We start from the raw sequence: 15,029 nt of genomic DNA, 5'->3' as shown, positions 1-15,029 counted from the left end.
TTAGGGGCGAGGGGGAAAACGGTGGCAAGCCCTGAGCGCTGCCCTTCCCCGAGCATCTGGGCCAGGCTCTGCGCGGCTCCTGCCTGCCATCTGTGCCCTGCCTGCCCTGCCTTCCCCCCGCGCGGCCCGCGGGCTCCTGCGAGCTGACGAGGGCAGGAGCTGCCCTCGGCGAGGCTGGGGGATGCTCGGAGCGGGGCTGCCTTCCCATCGCCGCTGGGGGAGAAACAATCCTTTGCCGTCAGTGTGGAAGAGTTTATTATTATTTTAGTTTTTTGGATGTTTTCAGAAATTACAGCAATATATTCATAAATACCTAATTACTACATTCAACAAATAATATATTACATTACAATTAATTCAAACAAGTACACTTAGAACATGTTTAGGGTTTGTTTTTTTTTTCTCCTTTTTTGGGTGGTTTTGTTTTGTTTTGTTTTCTTTCACAGCATCTAAACTGCCCCCAGCGGGCTCTGCCTTGCCTCGCCTTTCCCTCCTCGCAGCCCCCCCCACCCCGCCCCAGGCTCTGGCGCAGCTGCTCGAGCGATTCTGCACGGGGTACGTACACGCAGACACGACCGCTCGCCACGGCCCCGGCGGGAATAATTTGGAGAAATTGGTCCAAAAAATGTGATTAAGGGATGGTGAGGGGGGAAAGTCAGTCCAGGAGCTGCCACCAAGCAGGGCTGCATCCCAGCCAGGCTCCTGCCCAGGGCCTCATCGCGGCACTGCGGCGGCAGGGGATAAATTGCCGATGATTTTTCCATCCCTGGCTTGTTTCCCCCCCGCCCCCCAGCACCCGCGAAGGGAAAAAGCGAGTCGAGCAGCGAGAGTATTTTGCCGTGTTAAAATTCATTGTGAAGCCCGGAGTTGGCAGCAGCTAGGCCAGAGGCTGGCGATGCAATTGGGGATTTAAAAAAGATTAAACTAATTTCTGTCACAAGGGCATTTTGCTTTTTAATCTTGCGCAGGTTTTTTTTTTTTTTTTTTTGGTGAAGCCAATGGGAGACCAGGGAGCTGGGGGGGGGGGCGGTGTGTGAGGGGGGGGTTAATGCTTTCTTTGCAAGTGCAACAAGGGAATTTAAAGCAGAAAGCAGAGGTCACCTTCTCCTGTAGACGTGAGCTTGTCTTGTGGCGAATTTTAAAAAATTAATAAATAATTTAAAGATTTTTTTTAAAAAAAAAAAGCCTCCCCGGGGAGATGGGGGCGCGCGATGATTAGAAAGTGGCTAAAAAAAAAAAAAAAGGCACCATGTGGTGCTGAGCCTGAACCTGCCACCCCAGCCCAGCGCTGCTGGCAGCGTGCTACGGGCAGCTCCTGCCCGCCGGCGGGCACGAGGTACGGGCAGCAAGAGCTCGACCCGGCTTGTCCCCGTGGTGCCACCAAGCCATGGACCCCGCAGGCAAACCCTGGCTCCCCCTGCCCCAGCTGCCTTCGGGCCGCTCTGATTGTCTCGGTATTTTGAGGGGGAACAAGGACACCCCGGTGCCACCTGTCCCCAAACCCTCCAGTCCTCTTGGCGCAATCGGTTTGGATTTTTAGTTTGGCAGATGGAGCCCGCGCAAGGCTGAGAAACCACCCAGCACCGTGACACCCACAACTGCCCCACTGGACCAGAAAAAGACCCAGGAACCAAAGAAAAAGGGTAAAAAAAACCCAAACAAACAAAACAACAAAAACCAAAAAATAAAACCAAAACCAGGAGATTGAGGGTGGTGAAAAGGCTCAGCTCTGGTTTCCCAAGGGATTGGTGGTGGGACAGCACCTGCCCCGCTGGAAAAGGGGATTTATTTTTCCCTGTTTTAAATTCTTTTAAAACACACTTCAATATCTTTTCTGTCCTGACCAGCAGCAATACAAACACTAAAAGCAAGTTAATCCTTTTGCCAAAAATGAAAGAAAATAAAAAGGGGGGGGGGGAGGGAAAAAAAAAAAAGAAAAAAAAAAGCAGAAACATATTAAAAAAAAAGGCAAGCTTTTTATAACAATAATTAAAGTAATAAAAACATACAAAACTTTTTTTTTTTTTTAATATATATACACAGTACAAGGCTGAAGCACCTTTTTTTTGACTTTTAAATCACAAACCCAGGGTGACTGGCTCTGACAAGGTAAACCCGCCGGGGCCCACTGCCGGCGCGTGTCTGTGCCCCTTCCCCTCCAAACAGGAACAAAAAGGTACCTTCAACCAGTTTATTGACTTTATTGTTTTATAGCGAAGTGCATTTCCAGTGGAAAGCCCCGGGGGAGGGGGGAGGCTCCCGGTGCTGTGCCGGGGAGGGGGGGGCTCGGTGGCTGCTGGCCGGCCGTCCCGCACCCGGCCCCGCGGGGCTCCTCCGGCCTTAGTGTTGTCGGTGGAGTCTTTAATTGTAATTTTTTAAAAAAAAAAACCCAAAAACCAACAAAAAATGAGCGCTATAAAGTGTGGGTGGGTGGAGGGGGGGGCCCGCAGCGCCCTGTCCCCCGGGAGGAGAGCCCGAGCCGGGCTGGCGGTTGCTTGCAGAGGGCCGGCGGCGCGGGAGGGGACGGGACGGGACGGGGTCTGCTCGCCGTCGGGTGGGCTCCCGGCTCCCGTGCTCCTTTGCTTCATGCATGGCACATTCTCCATTTATTTATTTTTTTTCATTTTTTTTTTTTTTTCATTTTATTTTTTTAGCTTCAAACCTCCCAGTGAAAAATATTAAATATTCAAGGTAATAAAATAGATTATTATTTCTAGACTATATGTTCGGCCTAGCCCAAGGAGCGTCACCTGGGATACCCCTTGAAATAACCCCTAGACCACTGCATTGCAGGCAAGGCAAGGCACTTCCGCAGGTGATCCAGCTCAGCTTGCAGGCGCTCACGCTCCGAGACCATCTTCTGCTTCTGGGTCCTTAATTCCTGCGGGCAGCCAAGGGGAGAAGACGCGGTCAGGGCGGGCAGCGGGCGGCCTCCAGGCTGGTGGTGCAGGGGGCTGGGCTCGCCTCGGGGACCTGGGAGGGGATGTGGGGGGGCTGGGAGGGGGCCACGGCAGGGGACGGGGCTCTGGAGGTTCATGGGTGTGTTATGGGAGGACTGGGTGTCTCAGGGAGGTTGGGTGCCTCATGGAAGGGGGGTGTCCAGGAGATTGGGTGCCCAGGAGGTTGGACGCCCAGGAGACTGGGTGCCTCACAAAAGTGGGGTGCACAGGAGACTGGGTGCCTCATGGAGGTGGGGTGCCCAGGAAGTTGGAGGTTGAGTGGACGTTGGGTGCCCAAGGATTGACTGGGTGCCCAGGAGGTTGGGTGTCTCACAGGGGTACGGTGCCCAGGAGGTTGGGTGCCTCACAGAAGTGGGGTGCCCAGGAGACTGGGTGCCCAGGAGGTTGGGTGCCCAGGCACCGGGGAGCCCCAGCCCCACTCACCGCCATGCTGTGCGAAAGCTGCTCTGCCGTCAGGCTCAGGCTGTAGTGCTGGGCCTCCAGCCGCCGGCACTGGGTCTGCAGCACTTGGCGCTCCAGGTTTTGTTCTGCAAGACCCAAAGGAGACGGGGGTGAGCACTGGCACCTCCAGCTCCATGCACGGCGCAGGACGGGGCCCGAGGAGGCTGCCAGCCTGTGCAGGCTCTGCCCAGCCGGCAGCAACGGCCTCCAGCATCCCAGAGCATCCCCAGCCCCTGCACCGCCCGTGGGGGGCCTCCAGGTCCCACGGCGGGGGCACCAAGCAGCCGTGAATACATGAATTTTTCACGTATACATCAATTTTCACCAGCGCCTGTTGCTTTCGTGCCGCTCCTGCCGTCCTGGAGCATCTTGAGCACCTCCTCATCCCATCCCATCCCATCCCATCCCATCCCATCCCATCCCATCCCAGTGGGAGCCAGAGGTGCCTGGTCAAGGCGTGGGGTAGTTTCACTTGGGGAAACTGAGGCACAGGGTTTACCCTCCCTGCCCGCCCCCCCCCCCCAATCCCCTACCTTCTATATGTTCCTGGTAAGCTTCAAAAATTGCCTCGATCCCTTGCCACTTGGGCCTGGGGTACTCTTCCTCCTCTTCCTCCTCGTCCTCCTCCTCTTCCTCGGAGGCCGAGTCGCGGGGCAGCGGGGGCAGCGCCCGGTGAGGCAGCGGCCCCTCGGCCGTGCCGTTGTGGGGGGGGGCGGCCAGGCGGCTGGATGCCTGCAGCTCAGGGATGTTGTAGTGGATGGAGGCGTCGAGCTTGTGGTTCTGCTCCGCCGTCAGCGCCGCCGTCCCCCCTGCGGGCACCCAGCGTCAGCCCCCTGCCCGCCCCCAACCCTGGCGCTGCCCTCCCTGAGAAAGATGCTCCCCTCAAAGTATTAATTTCCTCCCCCCCCCCCCGGCCTTTTTTTCTTTTTCTTCTACGGGTTTTCATCGTCCCCCCCCCTCCACCTCCCCGCGCACTGGAGTAACTTAATTTTCCTCACTCACTGAAATAAATGAGTTTTGGGGGAATGGAGCCGTTATTATCCCAGTGCCTTATATTTATCTTCATCAATGAGCTCCTGGGATGCTCTAGCAATGAGGTTGCTGGTGGATTTTTGTGCCCTCAGTGGTGCCAAACCCCAGCGGGGTTGGGGGATGGGTACAAGGGGGTCTCCCACCCCCCAGAGATCCTACTCCGGTGTTCCCCACCCTGCTCCCCCCATCCCCGCCGTTACCTTTGTGCTTCTGCAATGCTTTCTGGGTGGATTGCAGCACCGACTCGTGGAACTGATGGGCGAACTCCTCGGCGATGAAGGGCTCCCAGGGCTTGCTCTTGCCATTCATGCTGTGGGACAGCGGCACCGGGATGTCCTTGGGGAGGGGACCCCTGACGTAGCTGAGGATGCTCAGCGCCTTCTTCCCAGGATGCCCGTCGCTCAACCGGGGCTTCTCTGCCGGCGCAGCGGCCGATTCCTTAGCCCTGGGTAGCTCCTGGGCTCTCAGCTGGTCTAACCTGCCGGGTTCCGCCGTCTTCTGCGCCTCCGGCACGGAGACAGCGATGCCCACGGGTTTATCTGGATCCAGCAGCAGCGGCGGCACCAGTGGCTCTTTGGGCAGAGGAAGAGCAGGGTCGGCTGCTGGTGGGGCAACGTGTCCCCCCCAACCATCCCGCCGGGCAGGGGATGCTCCCGGCCGGTCGAGAGCCCAGGAAGGACCCGGGGGTGCTTACCGGTGGCAGGGCCGCTGGGGCTGTCCCGCGGGGAGCTCTTCACCACCACGGTGGCCGGTGTGGTCTTCTGCTTCATGGCCTGAAGCATCTCCACCAGCTTCTCCTTGTCTGAGGCATGGGAAGCTGAGGTTTAGTGTAGCCTCTGCTCAGCAGAGCAAGCTCACGGCCCCAGGTGGGACCCCCCCTGCCACAGCACCCCCTAAACCGGGGAACGGGGACCCCTCCCTGAGCTGGGGCCGGCCCCAGGCATGCACGGGGCATGGCTGTTACCTTTCCTCTTCTCGGCGCTGATGTGCGTGAGGTTGAAGATGGTGAGGAAGCGTTTTTTCTCCTCAAAGTTGGGGCTGTTGTTCATCTCGTCGGGGCTGTAGCGGGTGGAGAGCGGGAGGCGTGGGGAGGGCGTGCGGCGCTTGTTCTGCACTGTCGGCGGTGAGGGGCTCCTCTCCCGCAGCATCCGCCGGCGTTTGCGTCGCTTCTGGCTCAGCAATTCCTCCTTCTGCTGCTGCGTGGTGAGGCCGAAGAGCTGCAGGAACTCCAGCTTCTGGGGCGCCGAGGGGGAGAGCAGAGCAGGGTCACCCCCAGACCTGTCCCCGTCCCCATCCTCACCCTCATCCCTGACCCCCTCATGGCTCTGTGGCCGGCTGGGGATGGTGGTTGCACTGCAGCAGTGGGAGCTGGTGCCCGAGGAGGGGCCACTCCCCCGGGAGACAGGGGGGACACAGGGGACAGCGAGTGGCGGCTGTACCTCAGAGGACGTGTCCAGCTTCAGCGGGGGCTGCTCGGCCACGCAGCGGAGATGGGCCCGCACCTCCTCCTCGTCGCTGTCGTCGCAGGAGTCGTCCAGGTCGTAGTAATAACCTAGGGATGGGGAGGGGCTGGTGTGAGACTGGGGACAACCACGGGGAACCCCGCGGGGACATGCTGGGGAACCTGCTGGCACCCAGCTCGGGACAGGGGTGCTGGTAGGATGCTGCGGGGGGAGCAGTGGGGGTCCAACGTGGGTCCTTTGCCCATGTCCCCCCCTTCAGCATCGCTTTGGGATGGGGGCTCAACAGGTGGGTTAATGGGGCATGAATGGGGGGGGAGGCTGCGGCTGAGCCCCCCCCATCCCCACTGAGGGGGCACGGCAATGCCTGTCCCCACCCCCCACCCTACCCCGCAGTGCTCCATCTCCTCACCGCTGTTCTTATCCCCGCTCACACAGTCCCATTAATATTTAAAACCCGCTTATTAGCCTCAGTTCATCATTTATTAATTGGGCATGTCTAGAGCAGAGGATTTACTGAGCCGCTCGGCTCGCGGCAGCGTTTGCACTCCCGGGAGACCCACCGGCCGCCCCCACCACCGCCGGGTGCCGGGTTTGGGGGATGTGTGGGGGACGAGGGGGGTCCCCATCATCTGACCTTTCTCGCGGGCCTCCCGCCGCCGGCGCTCCTCCAGGTCGAGTTTGCTGACCAGCCTGCGGTGCTGCTGCACGAACTCGTCGTAGATGTACATGGGGTCCTGGGCGCGGGGCGGGGGGGGTCGGTAGGGCGAGCTGGGCTTGGTGGCCTCGGCGAAGGGGGCGGCCGGGGGTCTTTGCTGGCTCAGGATGCTCTGCGTGGATTTCTCCAGCTCAGCTAGGAAGGGGGTGTGGGTGAAGCCCCCGTGTTCCGGGGCGCCGGGCTCGCGTCCTGGGGTGTATTTCTCCAGAGCATCCCTCTTCCTCGTCCCCTCCTCCAGCTTCTCGGGGCAGAAAACCCTCTCCACCTTCACCAGCGGGATGCCCTGACGGCTGGGCTCGAAGGGGGCCGGGTGGCTGTGGAGGGAGTGGGGCTCGGGGAGGCGCCGCGGGGGCTCGGGGGGGCTCTCCATCAGCGAAACAGGATTCCAGAGGGATGTGGCGACGGGGTGGTGTTGGGGTTTGGGGGAGATGAGCGGTGGGGGCCCACCGAAGTGCTGCCCTGGCTCCCGGCCGCTCGGCTCGTGGCGACTCGATCCCGACCTGTGGGGAGAGGAGAGCACCGGAGAGGTGAGGGGTGGGCACTGCCGCTGGAAAGACGTGCACTGGGGCTGCTTTTGGGGGAGAAACACACCAGTTAGGGCTGCCCAGAGGGATTTGTGCACATGGGGCTGCCACACTCGTCCCCTCCTGTGCCACCACCCTCAGGGGGTTGAGCAGGGATGTGGCTGCATCCTCGGGGCGCTGGGCAGGGAACCCCAGACTCAATACCCCCCTCCCCGGCTGCCCACCATGGGGACAAGAGAGCCACCGGGTCCTGGCGCAGCCCTGCAGCGAGGGCAGCGCCTCGGTGCAACCCTCCTCTGCCAGCCAGGGACAGAGCCAGCCCGTTAGCGGGATAAATATTTCATGCACCCAAGCTGTGCATTTAACGCTTTTCCGCTCCAGCGCCCCGGACCTCCGCGCACGGAGCAGCGAGTTCAGCTCAGCGCCGCCATCCACCGCCCCGGCACCGTGTCACCGCGTCGCCTGCCCCAGCGGGGATCCATCCCTCTCCCTCGAGATGAGAACGGGGACGAGGATGAGGATGGAGATGATGGGGTATCCCCCCCTCCCAGCTGCAGGTGTTTCAGGGTGACCTTGCTCGCTCCGGTTTGGGGCGGGAGGAGCGGATGGGGAAGGGAGCCTGTGGCGGGCACTTGCCTTTGTGCCGCCCCGCGATCTGCTCTTTATTATCCTCGATGAGCCGCGCTAATCCCCTGGATACCCAAAAATAACAAAGGGAGCTGGCGGCAGAGCCGGCTGGATGAGCCCACACTGCTTAAGCGCTCAGAGCTGGGGGTGAGCGAGCCCCTGTCAATCAGGGGGTGCGGACACGCTCCTCTGCCTCCCCAAACCACCCCTGTTCAGGGTGGGTGCCCCCCGCCTCCCTCCCAAAACGGGGCATCCCACCGCCTGGGTCCGCTGCACGGCAGGGAACTGCAATTAGCGGTGCCGGGTGCCTGGGCAGCACCTGGCCACTCGCCGCTGGCCCTCGGCCACCTCCTGGGCTCGTCGCCTGCCGCCGCGCAGATGTCGGGCACCAGCATCGCCCGGCGCTGCCAGCACAGCCGGCCTGGCTGGCACTGCGTGACGGGGACCTGCTGGCGCCGGCCGAGCACGGCCACTTCTGCTCACGGGGACATGCAAGGAGCGAGGGGCACGGCTATGGGATGCTGGTTACCTAACGGGGGGGGCCAGAGCCAGCTAAGGGGGGTGCAACAGGGGAAAAATCCGATAAATATTACAGCTGCGGTGTGGGAAAACGCCATTAGGTTTTAGGAGGAAGCTCCGTCACTGGAGCAGAGCTGGCAGTTCCCTACCTGGGGTGCTCAGGGCGATGCTCAGGCTCGGGCTGGCTCGGGGTGCGCCCCATGTCGAGGTGCTGTTCTAGGACTTGTTGTCGAAACTCCGAGACTTGGGATTGCCGATCTTCCTTCTCCTGGCGCAGCCGGCGCTGCCGGGCCAGCCACTTCTCCTCCTCGTTGGTGCGGTGGATGAGCAGCGCCGTGGCCGCGCTGCTCCCCGGCAGTGGGAACACGTTGTGGTTGGGGATGAGGCTGGGCACGGGGTGGTGGGAGGCCGGTGGCTGGTGCAGCGGGTGCTGGATGGGCTTCGGCGTCGGCAACACCGAGTCCTTGAGTTTCTCTGAGTTGGAAAAGGGGTGCTGGAGAGTCAGGGCATGGAAAGGGCGGGGGCTACCCGCAGCCATCGTTGGCTATCAAGATATTTTGGGGTGCAGAGGGTGTCCCCTTGCAGGGATGTGCCTGCGGGCAGGAGGCACCTGGAGCTCCCCTGCCTGCGTGGCGTGGAGGGGCTGCCCGCTCGCTGCCAGCCCAGCTGCCAGGCGTGCCGCGGCACTGGGCGCATTGCCGCCCCGGGCCCAGTCAGATGGCACAGGCACCGCGCCGCCTCCTCGAGAGCCGCAGCAGCTGGGCTTTTGGCAAGCGAGCTGGCAGCCGAGAGAGCCCAGCTCCATCCCGAGCTGCCTCCCGCAGCCACCGACCCCCTCGGCTTTGCCATCTGGAGGGGAAAGGGGACCGTGGCAAGCTGAGCCCGAAGGCAGTGGCTCCCCCAGTGTCACCCGTGGGGATGTTACCTGCTCTGCCGGGTGCCAGTGGCTCCACCGGCTTGCCCCGCTCCTCGGCCGGGTGCCCCCGCAGCCCGTGCAGCTCAGCCACGGGGAGGAAGGGCCCCTCCATGGCTTTCACCATGCTGAGCTCCTTCTCCCGGGCGCGCTCCCGCTGCCTCTCCAGCTCCCGTTCTCGCTCCTTCTCCCGCTCCCGCTCCAGCTCTTTCTCGCGTTCCCGCTCCCGTTCGCGTTCCTTCTCCCGCTCCCGGTCAGCTTCTCGCTCCCGTTCCTTCTCCCGCTCCCGCTCGCGCTCCCGCTCCCTCTGCCGCAGCTCTTCATCCATTTGCAGCCTGCAAAGAAAAGCCAAAAAAAGAAAAAAAACACCAACCCCCAAATAACCCCCTCAAGATGCCTGTTAGTGTCTCCTGGGGTGCCCTGTCCGTCACCGCCCCCCCCCCACCCATCGTCCCCCTCCCCATACCTCTCGGCGGCGAGGCTGGAGATGCGCTCGGACTGCAGGGCGGAGAGGGAGGAGTGCGAGAGCTCTGGGGGGTACCGGACCCCTGAGAGGTGCAGGTGCATGGCTGAGGGGTGCAGGGGTGGCAGCGAGCCCGGCGCTGGCAACGGGTAGAAGGGCGACCGCAGCGCCGACAGGCAGTACGACTCATCCATCCTGGGGAGACGGGGACGCTCGAGGAGGGGAAAGAAACCTCCAATCCCCTCCCCAACACACACCCCAGGCTGGATGGGGGCTGCTTTCTGCTGGGAGAGGGGTTTGGAGAGCCCCAAAACACCCTCAGCGCAGCTCAATTATCCTCCCCGGATCAAGCTCCCACCTCCCCAGCCCCCTCTAAAGCTCACCCTCCAGCCACCAGCACCCCCCAGGACCCCCCCCAAGGCCCGGCGATGCCCACCTGAAGGCGGGGTGCGGGAAGGGGTGATGGGTCAGGTAGCTGGGGTGGTAGTAAGCGGCGGCGGCAGCCGGATCCAGGCTGAGGGGCGGCAGGGAGGACATGCGGAGGTCCTCGGCGGTGTGGTAGGGCCGAAAGCTGCGCAGGTAATCCTCGGTGACGGCGCTGGGAGGGACCACGTGGTGGACCGGACGCTGCAGGCTGGGGGAGCAGGGAGAAAATGGTCACCAACACACCCTGTCCCCTCCCCGGAGATGTCACCTCCCCACTCTGGGATGCTCAGACTGGAGCTCGCAGGTGCCCCCCTCCCCCTCCATCCATTGCTGCCGGACTCACTTGAGAGGTGGGAAGCGGGAATCCTGGACCACGGAGCTGGGGGGCAGGCCAAAGGAGTAGGGTGTCCCCAGGAGGTGGGAGGGGACGGTGGGGCCCCCCGCTTTCTCCTGCGTGAGGGGGGGCTCTGAGATGAGGCGCTCACGGCCGCCACTGCTGCTGCTGCCTCGTGACCCTGCTTCTTGCTGGAAGGCAAAGAGGCAGAAAGGCCAAGCTGGGTGTTAGGGGACATCAGGGACCCCCACAAGGGATGGGGGGGGTCCCTGCTGCCTCCCCAGCCCCTCAGTGGGTCCCCCGAGTGCCCATGGGGTCCCTGGCTGGCACCGGTACCCAGGGGACGATGCATCCGCCGGAGCATCCTCCTGTATCCAGGCTGTCGGAGGCGGGGGCTGGAGGGGGTGAGGGTTTGGGGGGGGCTATGCTAGGGGCGCACTGGCAGGGGAGGGGGTGCTGAAGCTGGGGCAGCGCTGACGGCAGGACACACATTACCTGCCTGGAGATTTATGGGCCGCTTTGTTCTCCTGAGCTATTAATCATCCGGGGAGGATACAGACATGGCCAGTGGGAATCCAGCAGCCCTTGGAGAGCGGCCATAAACGGGGGGTCAGCCCGTCATCCCCCCAGCCCCGTGGACAGGCCGGCATCAGCACCCCCACCCCACCACGAGGCCTCAACCCTCTTCCATCAGCTTCCCAACCCTGGGATGAAGGTCCCTCCTTCCTGGCACCTATGCTGGCTGGGGAAGGAACCCCTGGCAAGGGGGGGACTCCCTGGGGTGACAAGGGACCCCTTAGGGTCTGGCAATTAGGGGGCATGACCTCCAGCAAGGCAAGGTTGGGTTTAAAAATTATTATTTTTCACTGAATCTTCCCCAGTTTAGCAGCTACAGGAGGAGGATGGCAGCAGCCCCCAGCATCCCCCCTCCAACGTGCATCCCCTCGCCATCCAGTCCCAGTCCCCAGACCCTCCGGGGCAGGTCGTGGGTCCCCGGCCGTTGGGGACAGTCCCAAGGTCACCACGGCCGGCACAAAGGGCGTCCCTCCCCGCCCCGCTCCCCTCCGCCGCCTCCGCCGCCTGCATTAAGGCTTATTGTGCGTGCCAGGCTCTGCTCTAATTACCTCCCCGTCTCGGGGCGTCACGCTGCGAGCGCGGCTCTGCCAGACAATAACCCACGCTCGGTTAACCCCCGTGCTGCGGGGGTCACTGGGGAGGAGGTGACACAGGGGGGACACGGGGGTGGGGAGCACCCGGACACCCCATGCACCCCTCTGAGCACCTGGGGATCGCGGTTCAATTTATTTTGCTCCCCCTGCCCAGCCCTTGGCGTTTCTCATCCCCTCCCATCGCCTCTCCGCTTTGTGGTTTAATTAGTCTTTCCAAGTGGCATAATCCCCCCGGGAATCTGCTTGTAGCATGCGGAGGAGAGGAGAACCACTAACGATGCTTCTTAATTAGCCGCTCTCCCCCCCCACCCCACCCTGACTCTTCCTCACACTCCCCTCCGGACGGCAGCCCAGGGACATGTGGGGAGGAGAAGGGACAAAATGGGGGGGGGCAGCCCCGTGGTCCCTCAGTGCCATGCATGGCATCCCACACCCTCCATCTTTGCTGGAGGGGGCCCCAGACACCCCCCGAACCTGGCCATACCTGTCTGCCCTCGCTCCTCCAGACCCCGTTGACCGTCTTCGTGGGGGCGATGGTGACGACGGGCGGCGTGCTGGGCACGCTGTGCCCCCCTGGGGGCACAATGATGGGACCCATGGGGCCACGCTTGGGCGTGCTGGCGGGGGAGCTGTGGTTGGTGGCCGGCGAGGAGACCGGGGACGACTCGCTGCTTATCGAAGACCCTGAAATTGAATTAAAAATTCAAGTAAGCAGGGAAAAAGGCAGCTCTTCACCAGGTAAAACCACCCTCTGAACAAGCTGAAGCCATCCCCCGGTGGGACACCTCGCTGCAGGGACCAGGGATGGGGCATGGGGATGCACACAGGGCGGTCAGCATCCCTCCAGCCCCCCAGGCTGGACCCCCACCCTCCCATCCCAGGGGGTCCCAGCGAGCCCTGTCCCAAAGGAGGTTCTTCCCATTGCTAAAAGGCTTCGCCCCACACACTGGGACAGGCACCTTCTTGCTCCCATCTAACAGCAACTTCCAACCCCCCCACCACCTCCCGTAAAGCCCTTCGTGGGCGCAGCGAGCCCTGCCCGTGCTGCTCGCCTTGGCACAAGCGCCAGTGCTGCGATGCCAACCCCGGGCAGCCACATCTTCTCCAGCCCAACCCGCAGACGCCTTAATCCGGCTGCAAAAGTCGCTGCGCACAAGCCAGGGCACTCGGAGAGGCTGGGATGAAGGAGCGATTCCCCGTAACCCTTGGGCAAGGCTTTGGCTTTATTTGCATAATATGTCTGTGTTTTAAATTATACCCACCCTGGGGACGCTGGAGATATTTCCAAGGGAACAACAAAAATGGAATTAAAGCGGAGAGTGCGATGTGGGTAGAAAAGCAGAGCTGGAGCAGAAATACAAATTCAACATTAACTAGGGCACACGGTGCCCGGTGTCTGCTCCGCGGCACATCGCCTGCTCCTACAACCCAGCCAGGCAGCTTGGGGGTGCTCCTACCCCCCAAAACCCTGCTCCCACCAGCCCAGAGTCTGCGCCAACGGGAAGGTTTCTGACATGCCAGCCGGGACTGGCTGCTGGCCACCGAGGAGGGGTGGCTCGTGGTCACTGCAGGATGTCAGCCAAGAGGCGACGATGCTCCCCGCATTTAGCACTGAGCCTGGTACCGAGAGGGGGCCTTGTCCCCTCCAAGCGTGCAAGCCAGCTCCCCTGAGCATGCAAGCCAGCTCCTTGCCCTGCAAGCCTGCAAGCTGGTTCCCCTGAGTGCGCAAGGTGTCTCCGTGCCCTTCAAGCATGCAAGCTGGCTCTGGTAAGCGTGCAAGCCGGCTCCTTGCCCTGCAAGCGTGCAAGCCGGCTCCTCTGAGCGTGCAAGTCAGTTCCTCAGCACACAAGCCAGCTCCCCTGGGCGTACGAGGTGTCTCCTTGCCCTGCAAACATGCAAGTCGGCTGCCCTGAGCGTGCAAGGCGGCTCCTCGCCCTGTAAGCCCACAAGCCGGCTCCCCTGAGCGTGCAAGCCAGCTCCTCGCCCCGCGAGCCAGCAACTCATCTCCATCCCCCTCCGAAAGGCCCGGGCACAGGGAAGCAGGAGCATCCCCAGGCAGCGGGAAGGATGCTCGGCGGAGCAGAGGCCAAGCGGAGCAGCCCGCTGCCGGCCGCCCTGCCTTATTAATTATTCCCGAGTCGCTCCGAATCGCTTTCATTTTAAGAGCGGCAAGACTCGGGGAAAGAGAAAGGCTGCCCGCGACAAAGGAGGCCGCCGATACGGATTTGACACCCACTGAAGTCTATCTTGTCAGCGCAAGGCCAACAACAATTAGCAGCCTAATCCCCTCTGAGCAGGGAAGCCATTACTCACCACGCGATAGCGTTAACAATCAATACCATCACAATGAGCCCGGCAATTAATGAAGCTAAAGTCTTACTTCAGAACCTTAATTCTCGCTGTGTGGCTTTAAACGGGAGGGTTTGTGATCGTTATAATTAACTGGTGGTATTCAGCCAGGAGTTAGTCAATGAAACTAATCTGGATTGGAGATGACAAGAGGCACAGTGTGATGGTGTCACCTTTGTTTTCTGACCTCCCGCTTTCCGCTCTGCGATAGCAGATTAGCAGCCCAGGCTGACAGGCAAATGTAATTAACAGCTGAGACCCTGAAGGAGGAGGGGGCGGGAAAAAAGAAAGGAAGAGGGGAGGGAATAAAACCCACCCCGCAGACAGCCTGGGGTAGGACAGGAGGCTGGAGACCCCGGCCAGGCGATGGCTTCAGTGGCTTCTTGGGGCTTTGCTGGGCTGGAGTTGGTCGGGATGAGCCCCTGCAGCTGGGGATGCTGCGGGGGAGCGGGACAGCCCTACGGTCCATAAAGCTGGTAAAAAAGGCAGCGAATCTGGGTGGACCTGGTCAGCGTCACCCCATGGGCTGCGTCTGCCATGGCGGAGCATTTCCCGTTGTGGGAGGGGACATGGGGTGAGGATTTGGGGGCAAAGCAATTCATTTCTCAGGGATAAAAATGACAGCGTGGAGAGAAACCCCCTTTCTAACACACACCCAAACCCACGCCTGCTAAAAACCTCCCGGATGAGCCACTTTGAGCACCCAGATGGGCGAGGACAGGGTTGTTTTTTTTTTGCAAACTATGCAGTCGTTAAGGGGAAATCCAAAGGGAACACGGCTGCTTCTCTCCAGCGCCATCAAATCCATGCCAAGACCTGCTGACGTCCCTTCGGATGGGCTGAGCAGCACGGCGGGGGCACGAGCTGTGGGGTGTGGGGGGAAGAAAAGGCAAAATAATCCCCCAAACCTAACTGACTGCCCTGAAGGAAGCAGATGGGCTCTGGAGGAGGCAACTGAGGAGAACCAGGAGGCTGAAGCATCGCTGAGACCTGGTGCCCTCGGTGTCACAGGGACCCGGGGTCCCCACGTGCCTCCTCAGGAGCAGCCGATGCCAGAGGCTTCGGGTCATGGTCGTGCTGGGGCATTTTGTGGC

The 15,029-nt window shown here is 61.5% G+C and overlaps 1 protein-coding gene across 2 annotated transcripts in view; it reads right to left on the bottom strand.

The window, feature by feature from the left end:
- Positions 1 to 231: 231 nt before the first annotated feature.
- The window catches only part of GSE1 (Gse1 coiled-coil protein), a 102,789-nt gene continuing 87,991 nt past the window's right edge, over positions 232 to 15,029 (bottom strand). The window contains exons 4-17 of one of the 2 annotated variants that reach the window (XM_074839348.1): positions 12,071 to 12,270; positions 10,427 to 10,608; positions 10,094 to 10,291; positions 9,661 to 9,852; positions 9,207 to 9,529; positions 8,431 to 8,755; positions 6,531 to 7,111; positions 5,873 to 5,985; positions 5,398 to 5,668; positions 5,128 to 5,250; positions 4,634 to 5,005; positions 3,935 to 4,210; positions 3,384 to 3,487; positions 232 to 2,881 (exon numbers count right to left, since the gene is read on the bottom strand). In XM_074839348.1, the coding sequence (XP_074695449.1) occupies positions 2,747 to 2,881; positions 3,384 to 3,487; positions 3,935 to 4,210; positions 4,634 to 5,005; positions 5,128 to 5,250; positions 5,398 to 5,668; positions 5,873 to 5,985; positions 6,531 to 7,111; positions 8,431 to 8,755; positions 9,207 to 9,529; positions 9,661 to 9,852; positions 10,094 to 10,291; positions 10,427 to 10,608; positions 12,071 to 12,270 (3,395 nt within the window). In that variant the 3' untranslated portion in view covers positions 232 to 2,746. The remainder of the gene's footprint in view (positions 2,882 to 3,383; positions 3,488 to 3,934; positions 4,211 to 4,633; positions 5,006 to 5,127; positions 5,251 to 5,397; positions 5,669 to 5,872; positions 5,986 to 6,530; positions 7,112 to 8,430; positions 8,756 to 9,206; positions 9,530 to 9,660; positions 9,853 to 10,093; positions 10,292 to 10,426; positions 10,609 to 12,070; positions 12,271 to 15,029) is intronic. The other variant, XM_074839347.1, reaches the window with a different exon arrangement.

Source organism: Strix aluco, chromosome 14 (genome assembly GCF_031877795.1).
Source record: "Strix aluco isolate bStrAlu1 chromosome 14, bStrAlu1.hap1, whole genome shotgun sequence".
Classification (NCBI taxonomy): Eukaryota; Metazoa; Chordata; class Aves; order Strigiformes; family Strigidae; genus Strix; species Strix aluco.
The sequence above is the reverse complement of the archived record's forward strand: the minus strand, read 5'-3'. Positions and strand labels throughout refer to the sequence as shown.